This window comes from Somniosus microcephalus, chromosome 8 (genome assembly GCF_052327205.1).
Source record: "Somniosus microcephalus isolate GS21.2 chromosome 8, FLI_Smic_1.0, whole genome shotgun sequence".
Taxonomy (NCBI): domain Eukaryota; kingdom Metazoa; phylum Chordata; class Chondrichthyes; order Squaliformes; family Somniosidae; genus Somniosus; species Somniosus microcephalus.
Window position 1 is genome coordinate 214,276,676 of NC_140994.1, and position 12,498 is coordinate 214,289,173.

At 44.1% G+C, this 12,498-nt stretch overlaps 1 protein-coding gene across 4 annotated transcripts in view; it reads left to right on the forward strand.

The window, feature by feature from the left end:
* LOC147114096 (follistatin-related protein 5-like) overlaps positions 1-12,498 on the forward strand; it is an 825,355-nt gene that overhangs the window by 151,088 nt on the left and 661,769 nt on the right. For 3 of the 4 annotated variants that reach the window (XM_085995698.1, XM_085995701.1, XM_085995699.1), the window contains exon 3: positions 1,364-1,397. In XM_085995698.1, the coding sequence (XP_085851824.1) occupies positions 1,364-1,397 (34 nt within the window). The remainder of the gene's footprint in view (positions 1-1,363; positions 1,398-12,498) is intronic. The other variant, XM_085995700.1, reaches the window with a different exon arrangement.

Consider the following 12,498-nt stretch of genomic DNA (forward strand, 5'->3'; position numbering starts at 1 on the left):
TGGAAATACTCAACAGGTCAGATAGCATCTGTGGAGAGAGAAACAGAGTTAATGTTTCAGGGCGATGACCTTTCATCAGATTGTGACATGGTTGGTTATCCCATCTACTTTTATTACCAATTAGATTGGTTTGAAAGATTTATTAACCAATGAGAAAACTTAAAAAAACTAGAGGTACAGACATTATACATTTTATTTGTAGGTTTCTGTTTTTATAAAACAAAATAATGGTTTAAACAGTGAGTGCCGATAGCATAACCAAAGAGAACTGGTCTGGAACAATTATTGGATGGAGATAAGTTTATATCAGTTGAAATACAGTCCAAACACAGCCAGCTTCAAAAGTCTTACTATTTCAACCATACAATCTTAATACAGGCCTGTTCCATTGGCAGACTTCAGCATCTTATCCATTCTTCTTCTTAGGCAGTCCCTCGGAACCGAGGATGACTTGCTTCCACATTAAAAATGAGTTCTCAGGTGACTGATGAGTCCAATGCGGGACCTACAGTCTCTGTCACAGGTGGGGCAGACGGTGGTTGAAGGGGCGGGTGGGTGGGGTGCTTGGGTTTACGTGCGCTCCTTCTGCTGCCTGCGCTTGGCTTCCGCTTGCTCCCGGCGAAGAGTCTCGAGGTGTTCGGCGCCTTCCTGAATGCTTCTCCTCCACTTTGTGCGGTCTTGGGCCAGGGATTCCCAGGTGTCAGTGGGGATGTTACACTTTTTCAAGGAGGCTTTGAGGGTGTCCTTGAAGCGTTTCCTCTGCCCACCCGGGGCGCTCTTGCCGTGCCGGAGCTCTGAGTAAAGCACTTGTTTTGGGAGTCTCGTATCGGGTATGTGGACAATGTGACCCGTCCATCGGAGCTGATTGAGCATGGTCAGAGCTTTGATGCTGGGGATGTTGGCCTGAGCAAGAACACTGACGTTGGTGCGCCTATCCTGCCAATGGATTTGCAGGATTTTGCGGAGGCAGCGTTGGTGGCACCTCTCCAGTGCTTTGAGGTGCCTGCTGTACATGGTCCATGTCTCTGAGGCATACAGCAGGGCAGGTATCACTGCTGCCCTGTAGACCATGAGCTTAGTGCCAGTTGAATAATTGAGTTTAACAACACCGACTGTTAAAATAAGAACAACTTTTAAAAGATCACTAGAAATGGACAGTTTAATTTGGGGGATTGGGGAGAGGGCTAATGGTACAAAGAGTCACAGTCCCTCCTTAAGCTGTTATGCTGGGTGTAATAGAGCTACAGGATATGATCAGCTAAAAAAATTATTGTAATTGATTGGCAATAATAAGGCTGCAGTGTAACTAAATAATTGTGACATGTGACATTTTGATTACTCTAACCTTTTCTTTTTTTTGCAGCAGAGTGAACCTTCAGATTTGGTGAAGAGAAAAGGTAAGTGAATCCCATTTAGATTCTAATTTAAATGTGCAGTATACGAATTTCAGTTGGGGTCCCACAATCGGGGTTAGGACCCTAATTCACATATGCAAGCTGCCTAACGCCAGTTTCAGGTGGGTGCTCTGCACACCTATCATCACCGGTTTCCAATTTAGCAGCCACCACAATTCCAGGGGCGATCTGAAGTGGGAAATTGTGCCCCTTAATTTGTCCCCCTATCTTTCATTGCTCATCCAAAAAACAGGCAAAATGATGCTGAGTTTCTCTCCCCAGGTTGTATTTAACCTTTATTCATCGCTCAGATACTAGAGGCCTGATTTTAAACCAGCCCGTCTGACGGGAACAAAATTCAAAACAGGCAACGCTTTGCCTCGCTTTGGATGGGCGATTGGGTGGGAAGCCCATCATTCATGTTGAAATATAACCTAGGAGTTAAAATCGAGCCTTAAGCTGATGACGTTCTGGGGGCCTCCCACTCTCCCCACTTCCTGTCTGCCCTATACATGCCCGGAGTTAAATTCAGGGCATAGGGATCAACGTTGAAGTCCCTTTTTGCGCTACATCCAGGCTCAAATGTTTCTCTTGTGCCTTGGTGACCAGAACTGAATGCAGTATTCAAGAGCATTGCATATTACATGAGTGACATTTCCATTCATGCCAATCATATTTCAGGCTTCTCCGAGTGAGACAGGCAACTTAACACCAATTTGTGACAAATATGAAAAGTTTTATGCTGTGGATTTGTGTGCTTAGGAACTGGGTTGACATTACCTTCAATTTGGTTTGCTTACAGCCATTAAAACCATCAGAGAGAGATTTTTATGTTTTCAATCTAGGTTAGCTTTGAATCTAAGTCCTTGAGGTGAAAGGAGTGATGACCATCCACACCACTCAGTCTCTGATTTTCCCCAAATAGAATTCTTCCATTTTTACACAGGTGGTAATTCAGTCCTAATAGGATATTGGAAACAGTTTTATTTGGCAACAAAATCCTTTTCAGTGTGTGAATCCTATATTTTTTCATTCATGGGATGTGGGCATCGCTGGCAATTTATTGCCCATCCGTAGTTTCCCTTGAGAAGGTGGTGGTGAGCCGCCTTCTTGAACTGCTGCAATCCGTGTGGTTGTATTTGAAGAACTAGACCCAGTGCTGATATAAGGCTATTACAAGGTTAACTCCCAAAATCTGAAGGATTAAATATTTATTTCTCAGCCTGTAATTGTCAATTGCGTATGAAAATGGAACTTTTGACTTTTCTGTGTATACTTTAATTAGATCAAAAACAAAGTACTGTGGATGCTGGAAATCTGAAATACTTTAATTAGAACTGCTGAAAACATAAACTATGTTCTGTGTTTGTCTACTTGCTTTTCTCTATCCATTATTCCATCTATTCACTGGTCTCTTTCTCTCCTATACTTATCTATCTCAATCTGTATCTGCATCTCTTTCTCTTTGTCTTTTTACATCTTCAATAATAGCTTGTATTTATATAGTGCTTTAATATAGAAAAAGTCACAAGGTGCTTTATAGAATGTTAACATTCAACTGTTAGTCAACCTCCTTCCTTCTATGGTTCACAATGACACGCATCGAGTAAGCACGAGAAACTTGATGGTGGAGTATGTGGAACAGACTTCATTAATATCTAGCATAGATGATTGATCTATACTGTACACAGAGTGGCCTTCAGTTTCTCTATCTTTCAAGCCCTCCGAAGAACTGTTGAAAACCATGCTCCTTTATACGGCAATATTTTGCCTACATCAAAGGTACATGTCACAGATAAGACCTCATGACGTATCTGTTCCTGAGTCTATTCATGTAAACAATTATAGTCGTTTACCCCAACGCTACTTCCCTCAAACAAGTCTTCCTGACTTAACTTTTCTCGAATCCTTTGAAAAGTAGGCTTTATTAACCATTATCTTTCTACACTATAGTTAATAGATCCCTCTACCTATGTTTATTACCCTAGATGTCATTTCAGTCACTTATTTTCTTGCACAAGCATTTCTTGTAGATAATAATTTGGAGCATAAAATACGCCATGCTTTCTTCTCATGGCACTTCAAAGCCATCTTGTTTATCTTAAGTCTGTTGCTCCAAAAGACAGAGAAGTTCAATTATTAACCCTTAACTCCCCTAGATGCCCAACAAACAACTCTCCAGGATGTCCAACACAACGGTAAGGAAAAATAGATGCCAAACCAAAGAAGGAATGATTAGGAAGAACAACTAAAAGCTTAATCAAACAGATGAGCTTTAAGGAGGGTCTTAAAGAAGAATAGGAAAGCACAGAAGCAGAGGAGTCTGGAGAGGGAATTCCAGAGCGTGGGTCCTAGATGCTGAAGGCACGGCCACCAATGGTGGGGTGAAGGGAGAGGGCAGGTGTACAAGAGACCAGCATCAGCATAGATAGTTAGTGGGGGGGGAACGGGGTGGTGAGAGATTGCAGGGCTCGGAGGAGGTCATGGAGATGGGAAGGTGGGATAGTGAGGGTATTTAAATACACAATGTGAGTTTTAACTTTGGGTGTTGGGGGACTGGGAGCAAACGTAGATCAGTTGGGTTAAGGGTGGCTGTGTGGTTTTTCATGGGGATGCCAGGGCTAGAGTGCAGGTGCTCAGTTTGTAAGCTGACCTCACCATCTCCCACGGCAAGAGCTGCGTGCTTCCCCACAAGCTCCATGGCCTTTCCTAGAAGAAGGTGACGGATTTGAAGGTGGGGAAGCTTCCTCCAGTGGCCTGTTTTTGACAGACATTATGTGCCAATTTCTCCTGCAAAGAAATATGTAAATGAGGGTGAGGCTGACTTAAGGTGGCATGGGAGAGGTGAAATAATAGATGTAGGAGTATGAGGGTGTTAAAGTGGAAGGAGTTACAGGATTGTGCAAGGCATTTGTTTTGTCCTGGGTAGGGGGGTGGTGTCTGTATAGCCATAGCACAGGATAGGGAGTTGGAGGTGCCCTTAACCAGAGAGCACTGTGAAGGATTATTTGTGGAAGTGTTGTTTTAAGAGGGTCAACAGTATGCTTTTGCCCAGAGTGGGTAAGGATGAAAAGGGGAGGTGTGCAATGTGTTGCTGAGGATGTGATACTTCTTGTGGCACTGTTCTGCAATCCTGATGCCAGTGCCAACTCCCTCCAGGTGGCACGAGTAATAATTCTGGGTGACATTATGACAACCACACCCAGCAGTGTTCATCCTGCTGTCAATATCCCCCGAGAGGGCTTGGAATTCTGAAAGAGTGAAGCTGTGTATTCTTCTCCTCTGGCTTGGTGCTATACCCTACTGCCCTCTGGACACAGATAGCATTTCAATATTCATAACTCTGTCCAAATGTAATAAAGATATTGGCAAGACATGTGGTGAAGTAGTTTGAGAGGGAAATGAAAGAGCCAGCAGTGCTTCACCTTTCCCTTCTTGTCCCCTAATGTTCTGCTGAGTGGAACAGTGTATTGAAAGGGCCCTGCAGAAGTTTCCTGCTGCTTCAGCTGCTTACACCAGTTGTCCACCCATTTCACACCAATGTTTGCACTAATCGGTTTGTAAGTGAGTATACCCAGGAAACTTCTGTATATCTGCATCTAGAGTCCTGCGGTGGATCTAACAATTTTATTTAAGTGGGCAACAGCAATGCGAATTACATTGAGGAAATTCCCGGCCTGTGTCTTCCTGATGTCTTTCACCGTCCTCCTCGCTATCTGCCAAACCCCATGCTTTTGTGTCATCAGCAGATTTTGAGATTGTGCTCCCTTACCCAGAGAGTGGTTAAAATGTACAACTTGTTACCACGTGGAGTAGTTGAGGCAAATAGCATGGATGCATTTAAGGGAAAGCTAGATAAGTACATGAGGGAGAAAGGAATAGAAGGTGTTGGAAATCTGGAACTTTCTCCCCTGAAAAAGTTGTTGAGGCTAGGTTAATTCAAAATTTCAAGACTGAGATTGATAGATTTTTGTTGGGTAAGGGTATTAAGGGTGACAGAACCAAAGCGGGTAAATGGAGTTAAGATACAGATCAGCCATGATCTAATTGAATGGCAGAACAGACTCGAGGGGCTGAATGGCTTACTCCTGTTCCTATGTTCCATGTTATCCTGATAGGGTTAGATGAAATACCGTGGGAGGCGGCTTGTGTAGAACATAAATATCGGCATAGACCAGTTGGGCCGAATGGCCTGTTTCTGTGCTGTAATTCTATGTATCCCCAGTCCAAATTATGTGTGTGTGTGTACACCACTTCCAGCTTTTCTCCAGTCTGAGTAATATACATTAACCCTAACCATTTGTTTCCTCCCTGTCAATCCAACTTCCTATCTATGCTGTTCCATTTCCTCTTGTACTATTTGCTTTAATTTTTGTAACCAGCCTTATTGAACCCCTTCTGAAAATTGATAAACACTACATCTACTGCATTTCCTTTATCTACAACATCAATCATTTTTTCAAAACACTCTTAAATTTGTCAGACATGACTCATCCAGGTGATGATCCAGCCTGGAACCCCATGTTGGCCACAGGTGTGCCTCTTGGTCAACTGGTACATCTGGTCTCATCAGGTGTACCTGTGCTGACCATGCGTCAGTTCTTTAAAAAGAGCTGGGTCATGGGAACTCCAATATTAGGAGTTTTCACCCCCACCCACATTGATGGCCTTGTTTAGAGTGGACAGACGCTCTGCCCCCCCCCCCCCACAAGATAATTTGGAAACTGGACTACGTGGCCGGGACCCAGCCTTTTTAGTGGACTCCTGAAGTTATAAATGGAGTATACTAGAGCAAACATATATTTTTTGCCCTAATAACACCCCATTATACTTCATTTCTGATTCTATTATGGCAATGCCTCTCTTGATCTCAATATAAACACACCAAGGACCAAAAGTATAAAGGGTGATCTCTAATATAAAAACAGAAAATGCTGGATACTCAGCAGGTCAGGCAACATCTGTGGAGAGAGAAACAGAATTAAATTTTCAGATCGATCACCTTTCATCAGGGTGATCCCTAAATAAGTGAACTTATCCTCTTCTTTGGCTGTTATCCACATACCTAATGTGCCCCAAATAAAAAAATGGATAAGAACATTCAATAAATCTGATAATGGCCCAGATTTTGTGGTAGAAATAACGGTGAGGCAATCGGTGCTCATCATTATTAAAGAGTAAATCATCTGGAAACAGAATAGGTTTATATACCATCACAATCTGTAACCTCATGGCCTGGCATATCTCTCGCTCTACCATTACCATCTAGCCAGGGGACCAACCTTGGTTCAATGAGGAGCATAGAAGGGCATGCCAGGAGCAGCACTAGGTGTACCTAAAAATGAGGTGCCAACCTGGGGAAGCTACGGCACAGGACTACATGCATGCTAAACAACGGAAGCAGTAACCCATAGACAGAGTGGATGATCCATCTCGGCCTACTCCTGAGGACCCACTATCACAGAAGCCAGTCTTCAGCCAATTCAATTCACTCCACGTGATATCAAGAATGGCTGAGTGCACAGGATACATCAAAGGCTATGGGCCCCAAAAACATCCTGCCTGTAGTGCAGAAAACTTAGCTCCAGAACTAGCCGCGCTTCTAGCCAAGCTGTTCCAGTACAGCTACAACACTGGCATCTAACCGTCAAAGTGGAAAACTGCCCAGGTATGTCCTGTCCACAAAAAGCAGGAAAAATCCAATCTGGCCAATTACTGCCCCATCAATCTACTCTAATCATCAGCAAAGTGATGGAAGGTGCTGTCGACAGTGCTATCAAGTGGCACTTACTCACCTGCTCACCAATGCTCAGTTTGGGTTCTGTCAGGACCACTAGGCTCCAGACCTCATTACAGCCTTGGTCCAAACATAGACAAAAGAGCTGAATTCCAGAGGTGAGGTGAGAGTGACTGTCCTTGACACCAAGGCAGCATTTGACTGAGTGTGGCATCAAGGAGCCCCAGTAAAATTGAAATCAATGTGAATCAGGGGGAAAACTCTCCACTGGCTGGAGTCATACCTAGCACAAAGGAAGATGGCTGTGGTTGTTGGAGGCCAATCATCTCAACCCCAGGACATCGTTGCAGCCGTTTCTCAGGGCTGTGTCCTAGGTCCAGCCATCTTCAGCTGCTTCATCAATGACTTTCCCTCCATTATAAGGTCAGAAGTGGGGATGTTCACTGATGATTGCACAGTATTCAGTTCCATTTGCAACTCCTCAGATAATGAAGCAGTCCGTGCCCGCATGCAGCAAGAGATGGACAACATTCAGGCTTGGGCTGATAAGTGAAGTAACTTTTGCGCCACAAAAGTGCCTGACAATGACCATCTCCAACAAGAGAGAGTACAGCCACCTCCCCTTGACATTCAATGGGATTACTATTGCCGAATCCCCCACCATCAACATCCTTGGGGATACCATTTACCAGAAACTTAACTGGACCAGCCATATAAATACTGTGGCTACCAGAGTAGGTTAGAGGCTGGGTATTCTGCAATGAGTGACTCACCTTCTGACTCCCCAAAGCCTTTTCACCATCTACAAGGCACAAGTAAGGAGTGTGGTGGAATACTCTCCTCTTGCCTGGATGACTGCAGCTCCAACAACACTCAAGAAGCTCGATGCAATCCAGGACAAAGCAGCCTGCTTGATTCGCACCCCATCCACCACCTTAAACATTCACTCCCTCCACCGCCGGCGTACTATTGCTGCAGTGTGTACCATCTACAAGATGCACTGCAGCAACTCGCCAAGGCTTCTTCGACAGCACCTCCAAAACCCACGACCTCTACCACCTAGAAGGACAAGGGCAGCAGGCGCATGGGAACACCACCACTTCCAAGTTCCCCTCCAAGTCACACACCATCTTGACTTGGAAATATATCCCCGATCCTTCATGTTGTGGAGTCAAAATCTTGGAACTGGCTCCCCATCAGCACAATGGGAGTACCTTCACCTCACGGACTGCAGCGGTTCAAGAAGGCGGCTCACCGCCACCTTCTCAAGGGCAATTAGGGATGGGCAATAAATGCTGGCCTTGCCAGCAACGCCCACATCCCATGAATGAATAAAAATAAAAACTCGAACAGCAACTTCCAGCGACCACACATGCGCAGTTAATCGTGGAAATTTGGAAGTTGCTGTCCGAGTTGCCCTGCTCCTCCAGAAGCTTCGCCCTAACAGTATCTCACTGACAGACTCAGCATTGAAATACATGGAAGGGTGTGAAGTTGCTATACTTGTGTGATAGATACACTCTAAACACGCTAGAATAAGTTGGGGCTTGTACATTCCAGTGTAGGTAAATTTCTAATGGTGCGTTAAGTCTAAATTATTGCCTAACAACTTCTCTGGCACTGAAAATTTGACGTGCGGAGTTTTATTCAGTTTTTTATTATTGTTGGATATTTAAAAAAAATGTAAACAATTAAATTGTTTTAACTTTTCCTTTCTGTCTCTTTTATCACTCTCTCTAAATCCCATCTTTCTTTCCCTCTCTTTATTTTGCTTTCTGTACATGATTTGTCATTGAATTAAATATTCTAACTGACACGTCCTGGTTCAGACTGTCTGCCTCAGTAAGGATTCTTTAATTTGATTGGTTAAGGAGATACCCAGGTGCTTGCTTTGTTCACACAGGGTCTAGATCCCCTGTAGAGGGTGCCGCACTGTTTTGGCTCTCCAATCACCTCATGTCACAGTGCAAAGGCCCATAGAAAGTCTGTGGGCAAGTGTAAGTGTAATAAACGGCTGGCACCCTCTTTTTGCTGCTGACCACAAAATCCAGGCCGTTATGTTTTCTGATACATTCAAAGGTGATTGTCTATATGTAGAGGACGGGAAAGTGCCTGGCTGAGGCATGTGACTTTAATAATGCAGATGATATGAATGACATTTTCATCACACAGATTAAATCCTGGCAGCATTAGAAAATATTTGCGAAGCAGCTTGACAGGGGCCACAAATCTTTTTTTGACAGAAAATTGTGAGCCTTTCACTGTTAAACTATATAGTTGCCATTGTTTCTGTCCCCGTGTATTGTCCTTGGATACTGTATGTGTGTGGGATTCACAGCAACATTTTTGACTCCGTTTGTGTTTTCTGATTTATTTTTTCAATGTCAATCTTCTTAACAATGCTGCCTGTAATTTCTGTGGGTGTTCTTCCAACCCCCCGCTGTAACCTCAGCACTGTATAACTGCAAGTTCTCTTTTCTTTTTTGAGCCATCAGCCATACTAATATCCACTGAAGGTCACACGGCCACCAAACCGACTCATGTTAATTACACACGTTCCCCAAGAGAAGAATTGTCATCACAACTAAACCATGGCCGGCAATTTCCTGATGGCTCCTCCCACTCCACCACCATAACTTCGCCGAAAATGCAGCGGAGACTCCATTCAGGCACATAAACGAGGTTTACGCTGCACACTCTGAAGTTATGATGGTGGAGTGGGAAAAGCCCCCAGGAAATTCCCAGCCCATGTGTTTTCTTGTATTTATCTGAGAACTTATTTATTGTGATTACTCTTGAAGTGCGATTAAGCAGTTCAGAGGGGTCAGATATAATTTTTCCAGAGCTCCCCAGTCACTGAGCAACTGAACGACAAATGGCATTTAACATAGAGGAATGGTAGGGAATTAATTTCAGCCCTAAAATAGCGCACATAATTACATAGTTGGGGGGTATATCATTAAACAAAGTGCAGTAGGAAAAAGGATTTATCGTTTGTCTCAATGTTCAACATCACTTCACCATAAGCTATCAACTGTCGAGGTAAATCGAATGTTAGGATACATAAATTAATCGGTAGAGTGTATATTCAGGAGGGTAAGGCAATAGTGTGAGCACACTTCAAATTTTGTCCATTTCTGGACGCCACAATTAGGAAAAGACGTGTATGCATCAAAATTGTTAACCTAAAAAAGCACTGAATGAGAGGAGGACTTTGAACCCATCAAACTTATTCTTCCAAAGGCCATGAATGATGAGCTCTATTATTAACTCTACTCAGTCCATTTAATCTCGTAGTTAAACAGGTTGAGTAGAGTTCCTGCAAAATGTCTTCCTGGTCCCCACAGATGAAGGTCCAGAATACTTATCTAACATTACATGTTATATTATTATTCATCCATGGCTGTTTGTCTTTCTTGGCATGATATTTGCACAAGCCCAGCAGGTCAGGGTTCAAAGAAGAGCAATGAATGCAAACTTGTTTAAAGGCATGCTGAAAGGGATTTAGCAAACATTTTCCTGTGTCTTTGCCAAATACACCGTGTGGCATTGAAATTCCCAGTGAAACATGCCGTTTTATGTTTGCTTTTGAAATCATTGCAATGAAATTGATGAACAGCTCTTTCCACTGCTCAACAGCACTGACTCAGATTCACATTACAATATGGTCACATATACAGATAACTACAATTTACAGCCAGTTTAGACTATGGATAGATTTTCCCCCATTTGTTACAATGCAACTCAATCCTAAATAGTAGTTTAGATAGATGTGCGGTGGGTGCACAGAAAAACATTAGGGAGGAAAAATTGGGTGGCGTCCATTTTGGGGTACTAACGTCGTCAGTGCGCTAACATTAGCACCCTGGTGATGTTGGCACCTCTCTGCTGTAAATTCAGTAGAAGTGCCCCAAGCAGGAGGTGGGACGCTACTGGAAAGTGTTCCACCTCCTGCTTGGGGCACTACTACTGAATTTGACGGCACATAGTGCCGCATCATTGCAGGCCTCCTCCCCTGGGAGCGGGGTGCCGATAAAACAGCCCAGCACTCAAGAGGAGCGCTGGGCTGAGTGATCGCAGCCGGCACCCCGCATAAAAAAGTGAAAGGGGGCAGGTGCTGGCAGCCAGCCAAAATAAAAATGGGCGCCCGACACCTGCCCTTTTAAGTAGCGCCACCGCAAAAACGCCCCCCTGATCCTGTTGGGCATATCGTCCGGCGATAGGTCAGGGGGTGCAAGGGAAGTTTGCGGCCAAGGCACAAGCGGGGCGCTGCGCAAAACGATGACTTCATCGCTGGTGGCGCAGCAGCGTGGGGCACTACTGGCTACCGCCACCGCTAACCTACCGCTGAATTTCGCAGGAGGTGTTAGCGGCCCAGGCGCTAGGGGATTTGCGACTTGTTAGCACCCCCGGGGGAACTAACGAGAGGTGCAAACCAACCCAATTTTTCCCCCTAGAGGTGGGCAAGCAGGCAGAGAAATGGGAGCACACAGACAGTGTAGTGAACAAAGAAGTATCGAATGAGCACTGGGCAGGCAGGTGAGCAGAGGCAGTGACACATGAGCAGCAGGCAGCAAAGGAGGAGGTAAAGCCATCAAACACAGCATACACCGAGGATTGAAGCTTGTCTTGAATGCTTGTTACTCACTGGATAAACCTACTGAAGAATCGAGTGATCAGTAGGGGATATGTGGGAAGAAGTGCACTGCGGTGCTCACATATGAGAACCTGAAGGGGATAAAACTTGTGTTCGTGAGTAAATAGGTTGTCTGTAATGCTTGCCATGCCACTGTGACATTGATTGTGGGCTAGTGTGTAGGCTGTTTCACTGCAGCTGTAAATAACTTCTACTCCAACATCAGGCAATAGCTTTTGTGGTCATACTGGAGGTGGAGTATTGGAATCAGACACCTGATGAGACCTGCAGAAATTCAGCATTAAAATCCATAATAAGTATAATAAGAACATAAAGCATGTAATTTGTGCTTCCTTTACAAACCAAATTACTATGTTAGTGAGGGAATTCAACTGTGGCAGACTATATTTAATATGAGTAATCTAATCACAGACTTTTCCATTACTTCTTGTCCGGACTCTCATCTTCCTGGCTAATGTGTTTGCATACTGCATATGCAAGCACCAGGAGATAATAAATGTGGATTGTCATTGTGAAAAATATCTCCATTATAAAATGTATTCTGAGTCTGATTCAATGTTGTATCTGTGGTGCACCACTGCAAACACAACTACTTTTATTGCGTTAATTCGAAATACTGTTGCATTCAGAGAATGTGGGCAGGCTATTTAAACATGGGCACAAGGGAGGGGACACAGACATAATAAACAAGCCTTGTTCTGTGCTCACCC